General features: G+C 40.8%; 1 protein-coding gene across 1 annotated transcript; it reads left to right on the top strand.

Annotated features, from left to right (window-relative positions):
* The first annotated feature begins 922 nt into the window (after positions 1 to 922).
* Positions 923 to 1,718, top strand: LOC129647738 (sorting nexin-6-like). The gene has a single exon (XM_055574750.1). It carries the CDS (start codon positions 923 to 925, stop codon positions 1,622 to 1,624), a length of 702 nt encoding a protein of 233 aa, XP_055430725.1. The 3' UTR covers positions 1,625 to 1,718.
* The last annotated feature ends 1,042 nt before the right edge of the window (positions 1,719 to 2,760 follow it).

Here is a 2,760-nt window from a genome sequence, read left to right as displayed (position 1 = left end):
CATTGACTATGTTGAAAAAATTTCACTTGGTTGCTGTGTAAATGCTTTTGTACATGGCTGTATTTAATTTGTTAATACTTGATTGAAGAGTATTGCATCAGTGCAGGTAAGAGATATTAGTCTGTAGTTTTCTATAATGTCTTTTTCTGATTTTTACATTAGGCTTATACTATCCTCATAAAGGGGCTTCCATTGTGGCTCAGTTGGTAAAGACTCTTCCTGTAATGTGAGACCTGGGTTCAATCCCTGAGTTGGGAAGATCCCCTGGAGAAGGGAAAGGCTACCCACTCCAGTATTCTGGAGAATTCCATGACCTTTATAGTCCATGGGGTTGCAAAGAGTTGAACACAACTGAGTGACTTTCATTTTCATCCTCATAAAGTGAGTCAGGAAGAGTTCCCTCTGTTTCTGTTTTCTGGAAGAGATTGGGGGGATGGTTTAATAGAAATATATATATATGGCTTCCCAGGTGGCTCAGTAGTAAATAATCTACCTGCCAATGCAGGAAGATACAGAAGATATGGATTTGAACGCTGGGTCAGTAAGACCCCCTGGAGGAGGAAATGTCAACCCACTCCAGTATTCTTGCCTGGGAAATCCCATGGACACACAAGCCTGGTGGGCTATAGTCCAAGGGGTTGCTAAAGAGTTGGACATGACTGAGCTTCCCAGGTAGTGCTAGTGATAAAGAACCTGCTTGCCAATGCAGGAGATATAAAAAGACATGGGTTTGATCCGTGGGTTGAGAAGATCCCCTGGAGGAGGCAATGGCAAGCCACTCTACTATCCTTGCCTGAAGAATCCCATGGACAGAGAAGCCTGGCTACAGTCTATGGGGTCACAAAGAGGAGGTTGGGAAGATCCCCAGGAGGAGGACATGACAAGTGACTTAGCGTACACACACAAACACATACACACACATATGTGCCTGCGCTGGCCCTCGCCTCGGAGCAGTCATGATGGAAGGCCTGGACGACAGCCCCGACTTCCTCTTGGAGGAGGACCGCGACTTAAAGCAATAAATGTAGATCTTCAGAGTGATGCTGCTCTGCAGGTGGACATTTCTGATGCTCTGAGTGAGAGAGACAAAGTAAAATTCACTGTTCACACAAAGAGTTCATTGCTAAATTTTAAACAGAACGAGTTTTCTGTTGTTCGACAACATGAGGAATTTATCTGGCTTCACGATTCCTTCATTGTAAATGAAGACTATGCAGGTTACATTATCCCTCCAGCACCACCAAGACCTGATTTTGATGCCTCAAGGGAGAAACTACAGAAACTTGGAGAAGGAGAAGGGTCTATGACAAAGGAGGAATTCACGAAGATGAAACAGGAATTGGAAGCTGAGTATTTGGCAACATTCAAGAAGACGGTTGCAATGCATGAAGTGTTTCTGTGTCGTGTGGCTGCACATCCCATTTTGAGGAAAGATTTAAATTTCCATGTCTTCCTGGAATATAATCAAGATTTGAGTGTGCGAGGAAAAAATAAAAAAGAGAAACTAGAAGATTTCTTTAAAAACATGGTTAAATCAGCAGATGGAGTAATTGTTTCTGGAGTAAAGGATGTAGATGATTTCTTTGAGCATCAACAAACATTCCTTTTAGAATATCATAACTGAGTTAAGGATGCATATGCTAAATCTTATAGGATGACAAGATCCCACAAAAGTGCTGCAGATGATTACAATAGAACTGGTTCTTCATTATATGTTTTAGGAATGCTTTTATATGCTTTTAGAATCTCAGGATTCTACAGATATATGCAAGATATACACACACACACACGTGTGTGTGTGTGTGTAACATATTATATGGACTTTCCTGGTAACTCAGCTTGTACAAATCCACCTGCAATGCAGGATACCCCAGTTGGATCCCTGTGTCGGGAAGATCCCCTGGAGAAGGGACAGGTTACCCATTCTAGCAGTGTGTGTGTGTTTGTGTGTTTGTGTGTGTGTGTAACATATTATATGGACTTTCCTGGTAACTCAGCTGGTAAGAATCCACCTGCAATGCAGGAGACCCCAGTTGGATCCCTGTGTCGGGAAGATCCCCTAGAGAAGGGACAGGTTACCCATTCTAGCATTCTTGGACTTCCCTGGTGGCTCAGATGGTAAAGAATCTGCCTGCAATGTGGGAGACCTAGGTTCAATCCCTGGGTTGGGAAGATCCCCTGGAGGAGGGCATGGAAATCCACTCCAGTATTCTTGCCTGGAAAATCTCCATGAACAGAAGAGCCTGGCAGGCTGCAGTCCATGGGGTCACAAAGAGTCAGACATGACTGAGAGACTGAGCACACATAAATGAATTAAAGAATTAATTGATACATATATTTTTACTGAGTGCTTTCAATATGCCAGACATCTAATCAAATTTAATTCCACAAATATCTGTTGAGCATGTTTCATGTTACAGACACTGCAAGGTATCATGGTAGGCAACATTCCTGTAATCAGGAGAAGTTAAATAATTTCAAGATCTATATTCAAATAAAGAAAGATCATTTCATCCAACAAACCAAAATGTGTTTCTGCTAGATTAAAGAAATAGAAAATAATTCAAATAGAAAAAATAATAAATTCTTATGAAATTTTTCAAGTCAAAAATATCTTGAGCCAAACAAAATAGAATTATTTAAGGAAAAATCAAGTTGATTTGAAAATTAAACATGATTGAAAAAATTGTACATCAAAAATACAGTAAACAAAAGACTAGGGCACATTCACAGCCCATGAAGATCTAGTGTCACTTATCA

The sequence above is a fragment of the Bubalus kerabau genome, chromosome 3, assembly GCF_029407905.1.
Source record: "Bubalus kerabau isolate K-KA32 ecotype Philippines breed swamp buffalo chromosome 3, PCC_UOA_SB_1v2, whole genome shotgun sequence".
In the NCBI taxonomy this organism is placed as follows: Eukaryota; Metazoa; Chordata; class Mammalia; order Artiodactyla; family Bovidae; genus Bubalus; species Bubalus kerabau.
Note: the sequence above shows the minus strand (reverse complement) of the source record. Positions and strands in the feature narration are given on the sequence as shown.

Coding starts and splice junctions, on each gene's coding strand:
- LOC129647738 (XM_055574750.1), top strand. CDS start 923: ATGTGCCTGCGCTGGCCCTCGCCTCGGAGCAGTCATGATGGAAGGCCT.